This window comes from Vespa velutina, chromosome 8, assembly GCF_912470025.1.
Source record: "Vespa velutina chromosome 8, iVesVel2.1, whole genome shotgun sequence".
Classification (NCBI taxonomy): domain Eukaryota; kingdom Metazoa; phylum Arthropoda; class Insecta; order Hymenoptera; family Vespidae; genus Vespa; species Vespa velutina.
The window spans coordinates 5591259-5609609 of NC_062195.1; the positions used below are offsets into that span (position 1 = coordinate 5591259).

At 28.3% G+C, this 18351-nt stretch overlaps 3 protein-coding genes across 6 annotated transcripts in view; 1 reads left to right on the top strand and 2 right to left on the bottom strand.

The window, feature by feature from the left end:
* The window catches only part of LOC124950843 (putative uncharacterized protein DDB_G0271606), a 14124-nt gene extending 7840 nt beyond the window's left edge, over positions 1-6284 (bottom strand). For both annotated transcript variants that reach the window (XM_047498211.1, XM_047498210.1), the window contains exons 1-2: positions 6026-6284; positions 2179-2421 (exon numbers count right to left, since the gene is read on the bottom strand). In XM_047498211.1, coding sequence (XP_047354167.1) covers positions 2179-2421; positions 6026-6142 — 360 coding nt within the window. In that variant the 5' untranslated portion in view covers positions 6143-6284. The remainder of the gene's footprint in view (positions 1-2178; positions 2422-6025) is intronic.
* Positions 6285-10348: 4064 nt separating this feature from the next.
* LOC124951057 (RNA exonuclease 5) lies at positions 10349-14204 on the top strand. Of its 3 annotated transcripts, XM_047498806.1 has the most exons (11): positions 10350-10605; positions 11108-11280; positions 11363-11550; positions 11642-11885; positions 11957-12155; positions 12245-12461; positions 12546-12690; positions 12751-13001; positions 13084-13292; positions 13371-13492; positions 13594-14204. In XM_047498806.1, the coding sequence occupies exons 2-11, from the start codon at positions 11152-11154 to the stop codon at positions 13867-13869; spliced, it is 1980 nt and encodes a 659-aa protein (XP_047354762.1). In that variant the 5' UTR covers positions 10350-10605; positions 11108-11151; the 3' UTR covers positions 13870-14204. The 3 variants fall into 3 exon arrangements, with proteins under 3 accessions (XP_047354761.1, XP_047354763.1, XP_047354762.1); XM_047498805.1 differs by having other exon boundaries at positions 10349-10605; positions 13084-13492; XM_047498807.1 differs by lacking the exon at positions 11108-11280 and having other exon boundaries at positions 10349-10605; positions 13084-13492.
* LOC124951058 (pro-resilin-like) lies at positions 11636-17346 on the bottom strand. Its single transcript, XM_047498808.1, is given in 6 exon segments — positions 11636-14857; positions 14969-15179; positions 15601-15936; positions 16472-16494; positions 16497-16605; positions 17316-17346. Coding segments are annotated over 6 exon segments (789 nt in total). The 5' UTR covers positions 17340-17346; the 3' UTR covers positions 11636-14771.
* Positions 17347-18351: the final 1005 nt, after the last annotated feature.

Sequence of the window (18351 nt, forward strand, 5' to 3'; positions counted from 1 at the left end):
ATAGGTTGGTTAATTTGATCTTATATGTGTACAAACTTTCCCTATACCTTTCTCATAGATCTCTTACAACGGGAATCTCATTTACGAGTATGCGGTTTCGAGTTGCAAAGTAGTTTAATCGTACTATAGAAAAGAAGTAAGCTAACGCGTCGATTTGTAAAAAAAAAAAAAAAAAAAAAAGATAAGAAAAAAAAAGAGAAGAAGAAGGAAAATAAATTCTCTCATGCTCGCGGAGATCAGGAGTCCGTTCTTTGCGTTGAGAAGAGCGCAAGACGAATTACGTAATTTCTCATTGCGGTTCTCCTTGAACGCAGCTCCTGGCACCGCTTTGCGCAGTTTCTTTCAGTTTTCTTCTCTGTCTATTACCTACTTTGCCTTCGCGACGCCGACCACTTCCCTTTGAAAGTTTGCCACGAGTTGATCAATAAGATTAAAAAAAAAAAAAAAAAAAAAAAAAAGAAAAAAAACGAAAAAGAAAAGGATCAAACAAAACGAAGAGACGAAACGAAGAAAAAATAAATGAATATAGGAAAAAAAAAGAAACTCTAAGATCTATCGATAGAAAATATATTTGAAATAGATTTTTTTCCTTTTAAATGTCGATCATTTGAAAATAAAAAGGTCATGCTAATGAGGAAAAAATTTTTATATGAGCTCTCGCGTTGAACGATCTTTACAGACGATTTAATTTCTCGATCTTTCTGAGAATTCGACGCTTCGCGATCTTCTTGGTTCAAACACACAGAGAGCGTACTTTCTAAAAACATATATATATATATATATATATATATATATATATATATATACGCACATACACATATATATATACACTTCTTCTCTATATCGAACTTGGTTAAATGCGCAGTTAAACTACGCTTTCGGAGTTTCGAGAATGTTCCATGTCGTTGTGTATGCTCGTAAAAGGATTACAACGTGCGACGCGATCAAAGAGAATTGCATTCCGTGTGGCTCTTGTATTCAAGAATGTAACTCTTCTCGTTAGATCGTATATACACATATGTATGTAAGTACAAATAATGTATACTTTCTAAATCTATCCTCGTACCTGATCTCTTCGACGTATTATTTTACCATCAAAGACTTACCATTACTATTACAGAAATAATAATATAAAATATGAAAGAAAAATTGGTACGAGTACTTTCTTTTCTAAATCTATCCATTTTAAATTTATACAAATAAAAAGAAGGTCGTCGTATCGTATCATTCAATTCCAAGTGATAATTGAAAGGAACGGATAAGTGTATATTTATTTAGCAATCTTTCAGTTGAAACGAGCAAGAAGAGGAACATTTTTTTTTCTCTCTCTCAGACAAAAGAGTTGTTTCATGATCGAACAAGATCTTCGATCTGTGAATTAACTTTTGTGGTTTAATACCAAAGAAAAACAATAAAGATCGTTCATTGGTATTTACTACTCAACGCATCTTTAAAACTATCTTTACTGCGGTAAAATGAAATACCACAAAATAAGGGCGTGACCATAGATAACTAAGCACGATCCTTTCTTTTTTTTTTGCTTTCTTGCTTTCTTACTCATTGTCGTGAGAAGCTATTTCATCTTTCGTTGTTTGGAAAGTTACATAGAAATTGTCCGACATAGAATATCATTGAAAATATTTCAAAATCGTAAAATTATCTTTATTCGATATGTTCGACGTCGTATTTATATTGTTATACAACTATATAAAATAAACGTTTTCAAAAGAAATTATTTACGTCACATTTATAATTAATATTAATAACTTCTCGTGATAAATGCCGATAGATAGATAAATTCTTTTTATCATGCGTCCGCTAATATCAATATACTCGAGTAAATTTGTCCTTTCGGTTATTTGAGTTAAGCGTTAATCGGATTAACGTCATTCCTTAAGCAATGTTTTCTTTCTTTTTCACTTTCGATCGTAAAAATAAATATCGCAATGATTAGTTCAGAAAGTCTTTAAGAATCGTTTCATCTAGGCGTGATCTATTATGATAGAAGACTGGTGCTCGGTCTTAGAAAGGTCTAGAAATCGAAGGAAAGCGCGATTTCTAAAGATATCCAAAAAAAGAACTTGATCTCTTGGCGTGTAATGCCGTTTTCATCGAATTACTAACAAAGATCTAATAGAGCGTTTAGATTAAAAGGTATTTAGTAATTTGTTTTCTTACCTGAATGAGAGCCTCCGGTTGCAGATGTTTCAATAATTCGCCCTGTTGTTGTTGTTGTTGTTGTTGAAACTTCATTTCAGCTTGCATAGCCGCCATAGCTTCTGGTGTACAGGACATACGAGCTTGAATCCAAGATGAAGTAAGGATGAAACTTCCAAGGATAATCGAAATTGTTATCAAAGTGATAGCGGCGATCCTTGCGATCTGAACCGCCGTATTCTTCATCGGTGGCCTCATGTATGCCTGTGGATAGATAAAAATAAAAAAGAAAAGAAAAAAACGGGAAAAGAAATTTAAAAAAAAAAAGAAAAAAGAAAAAAAAAGAAAACAAAAGAAAAGAAAGAAAAGATAGATCTTTACAAAATCATTCATCATATTTTTAACATTTTTCTAAATATCCTAAACGGAAATGAACATATCAATGATATTTCATTTCCGAACGATGATGTTTATCGAAAGGAAATCAAACATTCGAGATCAAACAAATGATTTCTATCTTTTTCTTTTTCTTTTTTTTTCTTTTTTTTTTTTTTTCTTTAAGGATATATAAGATTTATTCATAAACCATGGTCAATTCCGTTTTCACAACATTCAGTCGATTAATTTACATAATCATTGCCTCTCTTTCTCTCTCTCTCTCTCTCTCTCTCTCTCTCTCTCTCTCCCTCTCTCTCTCTCTTATTTTCCTCTTCCTCTAATTAGGATTCGCGCGCGAAGACATGCATATACACACACACAGAGACAGATAGATCTTCTCTTCGTGTTCGCATATAAAATACACGTGTACGTATGTAGAGTTGAATATACAATGGAAAGGAGCGAGAGTGTGTGAGACTTCACGCTGGCTAACCAACCGAGTCGAGGTCTTTTGTCGTTTGCGCTCTCCTTTGGTATCCTCCTCTTCCACCACCTTCACCTCCTCCATCAACTCCTCCACCTCCACCTCTTCCTCCTTTCCCTCCTCTTCCTTTTCCCGTTCAAAGTCTCTTCCCGCAAATATTTCATCGCCGAAAAGTGAAACTAAGCAAAACGAGTCGGTATCGTTTGCCTTTTTCTTTTTTCACTTGAAAAAATAATATTCTCCTTTCCTCTTATATTTATACAACTTTTTCTTATCGCAAATTAATATCACGATAACGTATAATATGCAATCGTTTTTAACGAAAAACATGAAAATTCATTGCATCGACTGTACCTACTCTTATTCATATAATTCATAGTGACCTCGATGCGGATGGACGATTCTAAGGTGAGAGGTTTCAAAGAGATAGTAGGCCATCTCATGCAGCAGCCTTTATACTACTCGATCTGTCCGATAAAAGTAAAGAGGTACTGTTGTCAGGTATACAAATCAAAAGAGTTATTATACCTTATTTATACAGCGTGAAGAAAGTCTTACTTGCTCGATCATTATTTTCCTCTATAATAATCGCAATAATAAAAAAAAAAAAAAAAAAAAAAAAAAAAAAAAAGCAAAAAAGAAAAAAAAACAAAGAAGAATGAAGAAAAAATAATAAAACAACAATGAAATAAAATAATTCGTCTAAAATTGATCTATAATCGGAAATATATATATTAATAAACAGTTTATATTGAGTGAGCCGAAAAAGTTCTTAAGTGATTTAAAAAAAATTAATTATTCTTTTTCGAGACTTTTATCGAGAGCAAATTTTTCTCTTTCAAATTGTAAAACTATACGTTTAAGAAGTTTTGTATAATATCTGAAAAGAAAAAATAAAATAATCCTTTAAAAATCTCGATAATGGAATAATTGATTTTTAAAATCATCCAGGAACTTGTTAAGCAAAGTCTGTATATATATATATATATATATATGTATATATATATATATATACATTTCTACTAACGATTAGTTTTAATATTTACTTTGAAAAGAAAACTTTGTCTCTAAGCTATGTATCAAACTAATTTGCATAATTATCCGTCGATACATTATTTAAATGAATACACAAACAAAATACTTATTCCTCGATTACAAATTGGATAATATCACTTCCATTAATGTTACTAATCATTTTCCTACGATTTACGCGCATCGATGTCTCCGGAAATTTTAATGCTAGAATATAATTGACACTATAAAGTGTAGATTATATCGAAATTGGATATATATATATATATATATATATATATATATATATATATATACGCGCTTTTTTAAGATCCATGATTCATGATTCGGTAAGCGTAAAGGAAAGACCAAATGTATGATTATAATCAAGAAATTTGAGAAACGAGTTTTGTATTATGCTTTATCCAGACTTTGTATGTATCATCTATGCATATATGTGTATATGTGCATATATATATATATATATATATATATATATATCTATACGACTTAAAATGTTATCTCGTTTTTCTACTTGTCATGGAATGACTCGCAAAGAATAATTTTGTTTCTTTCTCACGAAGCAGATACTCCGAATGATTATATATATATATATATATATATATATATATATATATATATTTTTTTTTTTTTGTTTCTTTTCCCTTTCCTTCTCTTTTTTTTTTTTTTTATACTTGTATTTCTTTTTCCGCATTTGAAAGTCATGCATGCTTTTAAACACTTCAAACAGAAAATGTAAATATGAACATCTGGACATTATATACTATAGAAGTTTCTGGTACGACCCGAGTATATTCTCTTTTATTCCCTCCTCTACCGGTAATAAAAGCTTCCGGTCGTAATGACATATTCGTACAAAAGAGTAACTTTTATACCAATGTTCCGAATTTAACGTGGAAAAATTTTTTACAAATCGATAACTTTTTTAATTAAGATACATTGTTATTTTAAAATTATCGAAACAATTTCGCATATGATCTTGGAACGTTGACAATTTTTTCTTTTTAGATAAAATGATACTGATTTGTTAAAATCTTCGAGTATTATTCGTTTTCGCATATATATATATATATATATATATATATATATATATATATATATATATATAAGGAGAGAGAGAGAGAATGAAGACGAAAAAAAAAATATACAAACAAATTCCATAATTCCAACAACTTTCTTTTTTTTTCCCCTAAGTCGATCAAACGAGGTAACACAATAATTCCTTACAAAGTGCATGTCTTGCGCAAGGTTTATCTGTAAGAACTTTCGCGGAAGCATAACGATTTCCGTGAAGTTTGCCAAAGAAATAAATGTACCAGTCGAACGACGACCCCGATGTCGTAAATTTCTTTTTTCATGTTTCTCTTTAATTTAAAAAATATCCCTTTTTTGTTAAAAAAAGAAAAAAGAAAGAACAAAAAAAAAGAGTTATCACCCTTATCATTAAAAATATTACCTTTTATATACACACATATTATACATACATTAAAAGAAAACTAATATTTATATTAATATTATACACATTGGACACGAAAATGCATTAAAATTGCACCGAAAGAAAAATAAATGAAAAATGAATGAAGATAATCTTATCTATTTCGAAAAAATCTTCCTGCATTAATTTAAAAAAAAGTAATGTATGCCGTCATTTATTATATAATCTTTCAGATAACATAAAGAAAAAACAAAAAGAAGAAGAAAAAGAAGAAGAAGAAGAAGAAGAAGAAGAAGAAGAAGAAGAAGAAGAAGAAGAAGAAGAAAGAAAACATATGATATTTTTTTCTGTACACATGCACACAAAAATAACACTTGCAATCACCAGATCTCAGGCGTTCACATATATACACACACACACACATAAGTAGATAAGAACACACGTCATATTGTATATTATATAGAATTTCAAGTCTAAACCTCTACGATAAATGAAATCATGATAGGTGAAATAAATTCAAAAAGAAGTAGAAAACTTACCGGTGGTGGTTCGGCAGAGGAATAGACTTCGCTAGGTGCATAATGACTGTGCGTCTGCGGCATCTTCTCCGAGACGACAGCAACCGTTGCCAAAGAATCCGGCTGGTCCTTCTCCATCCTCTTTGGATTGAGTTTATTGACCCCCTTTATACGAACTTTAAAAAAATCTGTCCAGACTCTCCTCTTTTTTCTTTTTTTTTTTTGGCCTTTCTCTTTCCTACTTTCTTCTCGTGGATTAAAAAAAAAAAAAAAGAGCAAACAAGATAAAAAGAGAAAAAAGAATAAAAGATATATATATATATATATCTATATAAATATGTGTATATATATATATATATATATAGGTATATCTATTTAAGATTATAGGATATACGTATTCGTGGACGGAGATGTATAATACTTGATGTCGATCGCTCGGCGATTCGACGAATAGTGAGAGGTAAGTAAGAGCTAGTACCGCTACCTTAGAGATGCCCCCACCCGAATATCAACCGAGACATGCTACCTTTTGATACACGTTCTGGTACCTCCTCGTACCCTCGTCGTCTCACATTCTCTCGTTGCTGGACTTTCTAAACATCGCTATGATAGTGTGTGTATTTGTACATGTGCCTCGTCCCGTACGAATGACCGAGCGAATGTAGGTACGCTTTTCGATCCAAAATCGTGCATCTTTCAATCTACCTAGAGAAGATGTCGACGTTAAAATTAGAAGTGATCGATGATCCATTTGCGACATTGAGCTGGCATCATTTTTCTTCATTTTCTCTCTCTCTTTCTTTCTTTCTTTCTTTTCATATTTTTTTATATCATATTATTATTTCACTCTCTTCGTTTTTTTTCTTTTTTTTTTATACCTGTAACATGTTTGAATATTAATTACAGTTTGGAAAAAAAGGAATAAATAAACATTATTATATTATTAAGGAAAGCGTGTTTTAATTATCTCGTTTAGAAAGTGGACATTGTTATGTTGATTTTAATTTACTCGAGTAAGGTCGAAGGTGAATACAGCAAAAAGAAAAACGGATTGATTCCGTGTATATTTAAATGATCGTTTGTTATTCATATTAGTTAATTAATATGTTAAATTAATTATTTATTTAGTGCAGCTATTGATAACTGAGAAACTTAAAAAAAACGCCTACGTTATAACTATAGAAGTTTGCCTCTTGGCATACAGGAAGTCTGGAAGGAGAAGAAAACCGAGGAAGTTCATATTACAGGCATTGCTAATGTAAAAAGTGTGTATATATATATATATATCCGTGTACATGTAAGTATGTATAGATACATGCCGTTAACATGTGAAACGGGAGAAAGAAAGAGAAGAAAGCAGGTGAGACTAGAGTAGGGATAGCGAATATGAAAGAAAAAGAAAGAGAATGAAAGAGAAAGAGAGAGAGAGAGAGAGAGAGGTGGAGGAAAGTCATGGAAGATACAAAGGAAGCGCAGACAGTCCTTTGTTTATGGTGATCATAATTCGATGGATATATTATATGTATATATGAAATATATAAATATATATTATATATGTATATCTATCTATGTAAAAATATATATGTATGCATGTATGTTGATCGAACGTGTTTATTTTTTTTAATTTAAATTAACTCTTTCCATCATTACCGTTATTACGGATCGGTGAATAAATTAAATCGATGAAGCTACTTATCGGTAGAAACCTTATATGTTAGAATTTTTTTCAAGCCGTTAAAACTTTACTAAAAAATTTGTCCTTGCTTTATTTATTTATTTATTTATTTACATACTCATAAAGATTTTGGTCAACGTAGAATTGGTCAAGATATTGTTACATTCCGTATGCATTTACGACATAACTCGAGAACGCACGAATCTCTTTGCGCAATATCCAAGAAGAAACGATATGTGTACGTATGTGCGTACAGTAAAATGGAAAAAGAAAAAAAAAAGAAGAAACAAAACGAAAGAAAACAAAAATAAAGAAAAAAAAAGTGTACATTAAAGTCGCCACTGGAATACACAATTTTTTTACCTCATTCTTCTTTGTTGACTTTGTACAGCTCGAAGCATATGAATTGTAATCGTTTGCTTGCATCGTGTGCCAGATTGATGCATGAAAAACAGGATGGATTGATTGCATCGCTTTATATTTTTCTAAATGAAAAAGATACGAAAGAGATATGAGAAAAAAGAATAATTGCGTATTATTAATACATTCAGCGACAGTTTGTTGTAAACTTTCACCACGTGATAAGTATTCGAATGATCACGAACTTTGGTAGGTATGAAATGTTAATATAAAATAGCGCAAGATAACTTGTAAGCAGTCATGAAAGCATCCTAAGATGATCTTAAGATGTACACAGGACGATCGTAGAGAAAGTGGGAAATATTAACCTCATTCAGTAATTTTCGTCATCAAGGTGCTGCGAATCATCTCTTTTAACGTTTTTGTTTTTTTTGTTTTGTTTTGTTTTTCTTTTTTCTTTTTTAAATTTTATTTCGTATATGAAACGTATCCGTTTTTTTTTCCTTTGGTTTATTTCCCTTCTTTTTTTCTTTTCATAACGATGACGCATGTCGAACGACTTAATCATGTGAAAGAAATACAATGATACCGTATATTCGAACCATCTTTAGTCGCAAAATGAACATAATGCGCTTTCACCGTCGTTCTACAACTACAACACGACAAACTTATTGCGGTCGTACTTTCCTCGAGATGTATACTCTCAACTGGTTTCAGTGTCGCGAATATACTATATTATTTTATGTTACAATAGTCCAGATTATTAAATAAATAAGATATAAATCTATAACGATTTAATAATAATATTTATTTGTCCAACTTGTTTTCTTTTTTTAAAATCTGTACTCACGATGATTTATCATCCATTCAATGAAAACAATTGTCAGGAATAAAATTATTTGATAAAAATAATTCATTTGACAAATTTACTTTTCTAAAATTATATTGTATCCATACGTAATTCATTCAGTTAATTTTAATTTTATCGTAAAAAAGAAATCGTGTCAAGTTTTTTGAATTTAATGAAGAAACACACTACGTAAAACATAATTTTTTAATTTTATTAAGAAGATAGTTTCATTGTTTTAATTGAGAAAGTATGCTAGAGTTAATCACTTTTTAATTGGGGCAGAGATGTAATTAAATACATGGAAAACTGCTGAACTTAATTACAAACCATTTATGTTAGGATTATGTGCAAGAATGATGTCCCATTTAAATTTTCGCGCCTGTTCATACGTGGGTATATATTTCCGGAAGCATCATTCGTAAATCGAAGACGATTAATTGCGAAAGAGGTTAATATTTTCTTTAACACATTGAAAATTTTATCAAAAAATTTTTTTATAAAAAAAAAAAAAAAATTTTTTTTTAATTTTTTTTTTATTTAAATTTTTTTTTTATTTTAGAATTTAAAGAAAACAACAATTTATTGTCCAAGTTGTCCCGATCAACCTCAGCTTTGTATAAAATGTTTTAAAGTTTTACATTCTACATAATTTTCTTAATAAATCATTTTCGTATTACTTTTATAACAATAGTTTATATTAATGAATACTCATTATAAATTTAAGTTTATATTAATAAATATAGTTTATATTAATTAATATTCAATAGTTTTGTTACTTCCTTTACTAAATATCTTTTCAAACACATACGAATATCCTTCGGAAGTAGTCAAAGAAGCGTCACCCCAATATAGGTGACGCGGCCCAATCAGAAATTCACCCGAATATGGGTGACGTGGCAGTCAACGTGTTAAATGCAATTTGTTAAATACAATATATGAAAATCGATTTCAGATTTTCTTATAGAAATTTAATATCTTTTCGTTAAATAATTTTTTTTTTAACATTTAATTCCACGAATTTTAATAATTATTTAATCTTCTTATTAGTTAATCTTTTTTAATAAAAACATATATATATATATATATATATATATATATATATATATATATAAAACATAATTATTTTGCTTTAAATAAATCTTACATAAATATTTTAATTATTTTTATATGTGCATTTATCTTTATAATTTACAAATTGTGAATATAAAAAATATTTGATATTTGATGCAACTACGTACCTGTATTTTTCTTTCATGATTTATATAAATAACGGCATAATAATTATAATTTCTTTTGAAAAATTTTATTTTGAAATTTTCGCACAATATTTATTAAACATTTTCAATATTTAAAATATCAGCAATTTTATAGATTTATTCATCCATATAAATCAATTCAAAATGTAATTTTTTATTGAATCCATAAAGTAACACACACACCATCTATAGGATGCTTTAAGCAACTTGTTTTGTCTTCTGTTCATTCGTGTAGTGTAAGCGTATACCTAAATAAAATACATTCATTTGATAATGCTTGATAACTTCATTACATTCTTCTTACAAATAAATCTATTATAAAAAAAAAAAGAAAAAGAAATATTTATATATATACATTTAACCATTATTTTAGTTTGATTTGCATTGCTAAGTTACGAGTGAACAGTTGTAGAAATTTTGTTGTACCGAGTGAAATATAACCTTTAAATCGTTGAAAATGGTAATGTTTAATATTTTTTATTTTACTTGATTGTGTATCTTAAAGTACTCTGTAATTGTGTAATTTTAATTTTGAATATATGTAGAAATATATTCAAAATTAAAATTGATCTCTACGGTATATTCACTATATAATATTGTAGAAAATAAATTATTGATTTATCAAATAATCTAACAATTATCAGTAACAAGATAGGAAAAATGTATTTATTTTGAAAATGTATTTTTGTGAAAAATATTTTTACAATATTTTTAAATATTTTTTTTTTATGATCTAATTTTATAGCATATAATTGATTTGATTAAAAAAATCTTTTTATCTTCATAATATTTTTATCTTAATTTTGTATTCAATTTTACCTTTAATCTTTCTTATAAATTTACAAATGTATATTTATTACCTTATATGAAACATATATTCAATTCTTATCAAATAAAACTTGCATAAATACAATTTATTTCTTTAAAGTTGTTTCAGTAGTGTATTTCTTTATTATTTATAGATAACAAATGGTTGTAGTAACTTTTCTCAAAGTAATCGAGAATTATGAAAAATTTTACGACAAAGCAACTCCAACGATTAGAAAATAAGAAGAAGAAAGTGGCTGCTCTTTTAGAGATTATTAAATTGAATGAGAAAGACAGAGAAGTCAAAATGCTTGCTCTTAAACAAATTGTTATTTTCATAATGAATATTATCTTTCTATATTCATAGATTATTTAATTAGTTAGTGTATTATTGAATTAAATATTTATAGGAAGCAGGACAATCTAATTCAGTGAATCACTTGGATAAAAATCATGGAATATTAAATGATGAAACCTCAAATCGTAAACGATTATGTTCTACAGCATTAGACGAAACTCATGATGAGAGAAATAATGAAATAAAAGACAAAGATCATAGTATTGAAGAAGACGATGAATGTACTACTAAAAAGCCTAGGTCATTAGATTTGTATAAAACTTTTATTTAATTATAACATAATTTGAAAAAGAATAAAAAGACTTTTAAATTGGTCTATTTTTATATACAGGTTATTTGGAGACGATTATGAAGAGTTAAAAAAAAAATTAAAAGAAAACAAGAAAATACTTCAAAATATACCTCGAATACTATTAAAATCAGCTGGTTTGAATGCAAAGTTATATACTGGTTTTGAATTTGCAAATAGAACTCCACTTTTTTTCAGAGATATACAACATTTGTTATTGTATTCATTACTTGGTCATCATTCACCATATATACCACAATGGTGTCGACTTGAAAAATATAACAAGGTAAACAAAAAGATCGAAAAACATAATATAATGAATTTTATAGTTAATCTTTTTTATGGATCATTTTATAGGTCACACATACTATAGTTTTTATAGTTGATGGCCTTTCATTAGATCATTTTATAACTTATAAAACCATATTTTCTCATATAAAAGATAATTTGGAGTTGCATTTCGAAATGATGACACCAGCAGCATATAATGGTTCTATAATAGAAGAACTTGTAGCAGTTCCGTTAACCGGGACACAAAGTGACAAATTAATTAAACGTATTTACAATGAATTAATATAAATATAATAATTAAACTAAATGAAAATATCATATAATATATAAATATACAAACTATTCCTATTACAGAATTTGGTTCTTTAAAGAATGCATTACAAAGTACAACTGATATAATACAGTTATTAAAAAAGACGTTCCCTATGCATATGACTACAACAAATTCTACAAATAGAGACAATAATCTACCTCCTACTGATAAATTTTCTAGGACACAATTATTACTGTCTTTACAGCAAATGGTTGAAGAAAATTATCCAGTACCACTGAAAGGAAAACTATGGAAAAAGTAAGTTTTATTATAGTATTTTACATAATATATTAAATGAAATATAGCTTTACAGAATCATATGAAACTGCTGATGCGTTTTAGATATAGTGACTACGTTTTCACAAAAGATAATTACACTGAGGTAACTGCAAAATCACCTATGTTCGCTTTGGATTGTGAAATGTGTAAAACAATTACTGGAAATTTGGAACTAACAAGAATATCTCTTGTTAACGAAAGCTTTAATGTAAGTTGTACTTATGAATTATAAAAGATTAAACAATTTCATACTTTATCTTTATCATAGGTTGTTTATGAGACTCTTGTTAAACCTGATAATGAGATTATCGATTATTTGACTCAATACAGTGGTATTACAGAAGAAATGTTAAGTAATGTTACTACAACGTTAACAGATGTACAAGAAACATTAAAAATGTTACTTCCTGCAGATTGTATCCTTGTAGGACAGAGTTTAAATTTTGACCTACATACACTAAAAATGATGCATCCATACATCATTGATACATCTGTTATCTTTAATATTACCGGCGTACGGTAATTAACATTTTTACGGAATATCATTGATGTATTGTATGCAGTCTTTTAAAAATTTTTTATAAAAAATTTTTATTTGCAGACATCGAAAAACCAAGTTACAAGTTTTAGCTAAAATATTTTTAGATATATCTATACAACAAAGCGATAATGGACATTGTTCAACAGAAGATTCAATAGCCTCTATGAAATTAACACAGTTAAAATTAGCTAATAGTATACATTATGGAGATAGTGTTCAATCTGTATTAGCTGAAAATTTGGATGATTATACATTAACAGAAGAAACTGGTAATCAAATTATATCTCAACGAAAAATGAAAAAATTACAAATTGATAAATATGCTATATCCATATTTAATTATATAGTTAAAGATCAAAGGACTGCAACTATTATTGGTACTGATGAAATTATAAATGAATATTCCAAGTATTTCAAAACATGTTCATTGAACATTAAAAATGATGAAAATTATAATGAGGGTGATCAGGTAATTTCGAAATTTGTGTAATTAAGGACACAAATAATTTGAGCATTATTATAAATTCTTATCTTAATGATTATTCTTTTTTTTTTTTTTTTTTTTTATAGATACGTCTGGTGGTAGCTGATAATGACAAGCAAGCAGTAACGCGAGCCTCTGAAATAGCATTGCAGCATGAATTTATTGTATGTCATGTTAAAATAACGGAAAAACAATTAGAAGATGAACACATTAAAGAAACATGTTCTACTGTGAATAAATGGATACACAAGCTTTGGCAACATACAGCCATAAATAGTCTAGTGTGTGTTATATTTAATGATCAAAAAAATATTAACAATGGAGCTTGTTTTTTAAATTTGAAAATACCGGAGGATGTATGACCTGCGTGTAAGAAACAGAACAAAACAAAATGAATTCAAAGCTATTCATATAAAAAATAAAAAAATATAATATTATTTTTTGCATAATAGTATAAACTATTTAAAGGACGAAAATGTTTAATCAATGTACGACGATATGTTTCATTTCGAAACTGTAACAATTTTGTTACACAATCTTTCCTGAACTATATTTTTATAATTAACAAATAATAATATACAATAGTTTATATTTAGTATGTCTAATAATTGATTTTAACAAAAATGTACATCATTACGGAATATGAGTATCATTAAATAGATAAAAGAAAAGAATTGAAGAAAAAAATACTCTCATATATTTTTACTTTGTTTTTTATTTTAAATAACCCATTTAATCTTTATTTAATTTTAATACGTTTCATATGTTTATTATATATGATGTGCAAATGGAAACAATGTTGCACTTGCATGTGCAAATTTTGTCATGCCAATTGACATAGGTAAATCCATCAATTAAATAAAAATGAGGAGAAAAAAGAATCATGGATCTGTTTATGAAGTTGATACGAATTTTGGTAAGATGATTATAAAAGATATATATTCGTTATTTACTACAAATATATATATAATTACATAGATAGTTATATATAAATTGCAGAATTCCTCGTTGGAGGGCAAGGGTTGCGGTAAGCAAATATGTATTTCTTGTATTATAATATTATCGTGTATAAAATTAAATGTATATATAACGTATATGTATACGTAATAAATTATACTATTTCATAGTTACATTACATAAATAGCTATGAACGATGACATGAATATGTACGATTAAATAAAAAATTGCAGAAGTGAAGAGGTCTATAGTGGTTGTTGTTGCTCAAGCTTGGACGAGTACATCAATATAACGTAAATAATCTTATTTATTTGCGATAATTTCCACGTGGAGGTAAATATTGATTACTTCCAATGTTTCCATTTCCAAAAGCATTATTTCCATATCTGCCATCTGTTTATAAAAAGGAAAAAAACAAAGGACAAAGAAGCTCATTGAACACATTAAAATAAAATCAAATTGAGAGCTCAGATTAAAATCATTGAAATTAATTAATTGACATACCTTGTGAATATTGAGCCTGACCTTCGTACTGAACATCTGCATTATAACCATTTGCATCGTCAGCTGTATATTTCACTATTTGAGTTCTCGAATCGGGTAACAAAACTCTATATTCTCCTTGCACAAGATTTCCATCGCTACTTTCGCGTTGGGAATAATCATTTCCACTGGGTGGATCATAAACTTGATATTGGAAATTGTATGGTTGAGGCTGTTAATTACAACGAAACATTGCTTTTTTAATTCTATTATGTGAACGACAAAGTACGATCTTTATAAGATAATTCATTTTATAAACTGTAGTTATATCTAAAGATTATAGTAAAATGAAACACCTCTTTTTATAAAGATAAATAATAATATTTTATATATATCAAATATATTCTTCAATATGTTTATTTCATTGTAATATTTTATGTATTTTATATTTAAAAGTTATTATTATATCACATATATATGTATATATATATATATATATATATATATATATATTATTATTATTATTATTATTATTACTATTATTATTACGATAAAATGAACCTCTTCAAAATAATATTAATTATAAGATAAAATAATTCTTTTTAAAAAGTTATATAATAGTATTTTATATATACTAAAGATTGTTATCATACCCTTCCATAATCCCCGTTAAAACCACCTTGATATCCTCTGTTACCACCGGTACCAAATCCAGGTGCCCCATAAGTCGAAGATGGTCCTCCAAAATCACCACCACCGCCACGATTACCATCCCCTCCGAAAGCTGGTGCTCCGTATAATCCAGCAGGTCTATCTCTAAAGTTTGATCCACCGAAGTCACCACCTCTGCCAAGACCTACCCCGCCGAATCTATCATTGAATCCGCTACCTGGTCTGTATTGATACCCACCACTTTCACCACCTCCCGGTAGGAGTCCAGCAAGTACATTACTACCGATACACGATAGTACTATGACAATTGTCATACACTGCAATCGAAATTAAATTATATTTAATTTGATTACTAACGCGTTTAAACAGTTCGACTTATCTTAATTCAAAACTATTCTCGTTAATTAATGAATTTTTAATTGGCGATTTAAAATAGCAATGTAATTAACTTTAATGTTTTTTTTTTTTTTTTTTTTTTTTTTTTTTTTTTAATGACGTCATTATTTTCTATATTAACAAACAATTCAAATCAGTAGAAATTTCTTCATTCGATAATTTTAACAATATTTCATATACTCTTACCCGTGGTATTAAATTTGTATTAGCAAATAAATTGAGCGATTAAAGAGTAATTATTGTTTTTTTTTTTTCTATGAATTTCCAGTTTAATCCCATTTGAATATTCTCGGATGAATGTATTAAAAATATATAATTTTTTTTTCTTCTTTCTTTTTTTTTCTTTTGATAAATAAAAATTCTAAATCACTTATCGATTGTCATATCTTTCAATTCCGCAAGAAAATATTACTTATCATCAATAATCCGTATTTATATAATCCATAAATGACCTACCTCGTGATAATTCATATTGCTGTATGAGCGAAGATTCTATGAGGACTGAGAAAATGATGCTCTGCGGAGTTTATATAGTCTGCTGATCCTTTGTTACAGTTTATCCTTAGTGTGTTGCGTATACATATCCTTCCCTGCATTAGGATGAGCAACCGTAGATGTGGGAGGCGTAAAAGAACGTATATTCCCTTCACTCTATGATGAATTACGGGATGAGACGTTCAGTGGATGAGTGAAATAGCTTTAAATTTTAATTGGGCCTACGCACGTGACTTCGACCTGTCGATTAGGGTACTCGCGTCACGAAAGAAACGAAATCTCGACGTAATTGTAAGATCACGATCTCTTCCGGTATAATCGTACATCTCAGAAACCCTCTTACGTCAATAATATTACCAAATAATATAAGATAATAATATTTACTGTCATTTTTCTTAAGAAAATCTAATTTCATTGGCTCATCCACAAATACAAAATGATTATTGACATATCTGTCTGTGTGAGTGTCATGATGAATTTATTGATATATTATTAAATAACAAAATAAAAAAAATTTTTTTTTTTTTTATTTTATGAAAATAATTAATTTATTTCATTTCAAATATCCTTTTATCGTGTGTGTTTACAGATGAAAATTGTACATAGTACGCGCGTTTCTATTTTATTTGCATATGCGTGTATATAAGTCCATAGTTAAAATAATTAAAAATTATCATTAAATTAAGAAATTTATTTATCTTAAAAAATATTTCACTTTACTGTCGTTTTTGAAAAAAATAAATGAAAGGTAAAGATAAAGGAACAAAAATAATGTGTAACGCGGATCTTTACGTTTATAACTTACGTAAATATTGAAATTCATTTTCATGTTAAAATATTGCAGCGATACAGTCTCTTTCGTTTGAAAGATATTATTTATCAGATGATCTATTTAGATCCGTCAGGCGAAAGTTCAGAATAATATTTCGGATGATCGATTATGATGCAACTTGAAGTACGGCGTAACTGGTTTCATCTTCTATTTAACTACACAAAACGATTACTGGTGTATGATGCAAATGAAAGGCAGATGAAGAAATAGGACCGTAAGTAGTTTAAGTGGAGCAAGAGAAATCAAGGATCATCCTTGATCTTTTTCTGTTGAAATTATCAATACCGTAGATGATCTAAATATGATTTATCGACCATTATCTATACCGATCAAGAGAATTATCACCTTTGTAATAGCTAATAAAGACATTCCAAATAAAAATGTCTTACACAGGCATGAATAATAAATAATATGTTAATATACTTATAGTTAAAAAAAAAAAAAAGAAAAAAGAAAAAAACAGAACAAAAAGAAAAAACAAGAAAATATCCAATTGTGTTTGAAAAGAAGATACGAAATCATGAAGTATTTGTATGCAGATAAAATTAATATAGGGGAAAGTAGGGCAACTCATACCCCCGGGTGAGTCGGGTCGTCTTCGTATTTCACAAACACATGTCTCCACCATCTATGTTATGGCATAATTAGCAAGCTTCAAACGAAATGATTACTAGCCACGATAGTTAGAAAAAGATCGTAGTAAACCGCATGTTCCCTTAATTTTGTCTATCTATTAAATATATTAAATATATATACATATATATTTTTTTTTTATCTCCTGCAATCGGAGTAATGTACGTTAATTATTCATCGTTTTCTTTCTTGACAGCAAAAAATGTTAAATCTTATATCATTAAACATACTCTTATATATATATACACATACACGCACACATGTATATATAAAAAAGGGTAGTGTAATGTAATTAGAGAAAGTGTGTATTACTTTTAATAAAAATGTATATTTTAAATATAAAGTAAAGCTCGCGCGAATTTAAAAGAGATTTTTT